A 2,191-nucleotide genomic window follows, 5' to 3' on the forward strand; every position below is an offset into this window, starting at 1 on the left:
TTCTGAGCATTATAATAAAATTTTTGAGTTTTATTATAAATTTTTTGAGTTTATTTACTTAAACATTAAGCTCTACAAAATTGCAATAATACTCAAAAACATTACATATAAGTTTAGTAAAATTTGAGTTTTGACGGAAAAAAATAAAATCTAACTTATAAATTTTAATAAGCTCAAAAAAACATACAAATACTCAAAAACAAATAAAGTTTATGGAAATAAGCTCAAAAATATGAGATTACAAGGGGTTGTTAGAATGGAGTTTGAATCCATGGAAATGAGGTGGGTATGAGATTACAAGGGATTGGAATAGAGTTAGAATCAATTGGGTATCTAACTCCATTCCAAAATGCTCCAGCCAAATATTAGAATAATGGATCAATCCATTCAAATCCATTCCAATGATGCCAACCACACCCCCTCCCATTTGTGTTATATTTGTACCTTTGTGTGACGATAAAAAGGGATTAAGTACGTTATGATGGGATCCGGTTTATAAAAAACAAAACAAAAAAAAGAGGCGATAAATTTATAAAATTTTACGCTTCATCAATGAACTTTTGAAAAAAAACGAAGTTGCTTCATACATAATACTACGATACTGTATTTTTTTTTGGTGTATACCATCCGACTACATAAATACTTAGTACCATACTAACGCCCAATAATAAAAGCAAAAAGATAGTTTTTTTTCTTGTCATTCTAGAGGATTGAAAATATGCCTTGGCAAACGACTAAAAGGGATAACTTCACCATCTGAACTAGTTACTTTCGGGCCGGATTTTCGAGACATCCTGAAAAATCTCCCGACGAATTCAACCTGACACCCTAATGAAGTCGTAGGACAATGGAAGAGTAGATTGCAAAACATCAATTCTGTTTTTTGTTTACGCTCTAGACTTACTGATTCGAAATCTTCCAATGCCTCACTTAACAAGTATCTTATTGACTGTAAAAAAGATTTCACCGGCTTACAATAAGCGTACCAGTGAGTTTCGAGCAATATCGTCTTAAGTCCTTGTGGTAGTGTGCTTACATTGGAAGGTTTCGGGAGGATCCACTTCGCGTTATTCTTCCCAAAATCCGAAAATTTAAGGGTCAAAGCGTCTAATTTTGGACATAATTCTTGGAACGACGACAACGCAATCTTCGTGTCGACATCGTTACAGAGTTTCGTGTCGAGTGTAAGGCTGGTAGCCTTTCGAAGCAAGGTAGTAGGAAAATTATCTAGTGCAAAAACATGGAGCGACAGGACCCGAGCATTAGACATAACCTTGTAAAATTCTGCCATTAACTCGTAATCTACCTTCGCTGGAGGTTCAACACCGGTTAATTCGATGCTTGCTTCACGTAAAACAATTGGTACGGCCTTTCCGAAGGTACAAATCATTGATTTTGGAGCTCGAACAGACAATAACTCTATCTTCGGCGCATTAATATGAAATTTAAGGTATTCGCTTTTTTCCAAGTTTATAAACAAACGTCTTAAATTTCGATTGCTACACTCAATATTATAATTTCCAAACTGTATCGGCCAACAAAAACAGTTATGATCCTCGTAGTTTAAAGATACTTCTTCGAGTGATGGACAAGCCTTGGTTAGTTTCTCGAACCAATTGCAATTTAAAGGACAAAGATAAAGAGTTAAGTTCTTCAGCTTGGGAAGATTGATCGATTCAGGCAACTGCCAACCAACCGTTGAGCAAAACTCAATCGATACCAACGACTGCGTTTGAAAAACTACATTCGGGAAATTAACGATATTCATACCATCATAATTAACACGGAATGTTACCTTAAGTTCACGGACGTTCAGCTCACAAATTTGTTTGAGTTTTGAATCAAAGGAAGGCAGATATAACGAATGGTTATTTACGCCAACTAACTCGAAACTAAAACTACGGAGGACGGGGGAGGTAAAGTAGGTCATGATATCATCAAAAGCGATAAAGAATTCAAGTAAGCAGTCGTAATTACGGTTGCTTAATTGAATTGTAGTACGGTTAGTCCAGAGACCAAGCCATCGACGAGATAAAGACTCGGTGGTGACGGCTTGAGGGAGAGGAAGGTGGGCGATAATTCTGATAAGAATATCGTCGGGAAGGGAGCTTAGCCTGTCTTGTTTTTGTTTGGCGTCTGCCTTCTTTTTAGTCCTCTGCCTCCTCTGCTCTGCTCTGTTTTTGGCAGCCAT

The 2,191-nt window shown here is 36.7% G+C and overlaps 1 protein-coding gene across 1 annotated transcript; it reads right to left on the bottom strand.

Moving 5' to 3' along the window:
• Window positions 1-697: 697 nt before the first annotated feature.
• Window positions 698-2,191, bottom strand: LOC141629926 (putative F-box/FBD/LRR-repeat protein At5g56810). Its single transcript, XM_074442839.1, has one exon. The coding sequence runs from the start codon at window positions 2,189-2,191 to the stop codon at window positions 698-700; it is 1,494 nt and encodes a 497-aa protein (XP_074298940.1).

Source organism: Silene latifolia, chromosome Y (genome assembly GCF_048544455.1).
Source record: "Silene latifolia isolate original U9 population chromosome Y, ASM4854445v1, whole genome shotgun sequence".
Classification (NCBI taxonomy): Eukaryota; Viridiplantae; Streptophyta; class Magnoliopsida; order Caryophyllales; family Caryophyllaceae; genus Silene; species Silene latifolia.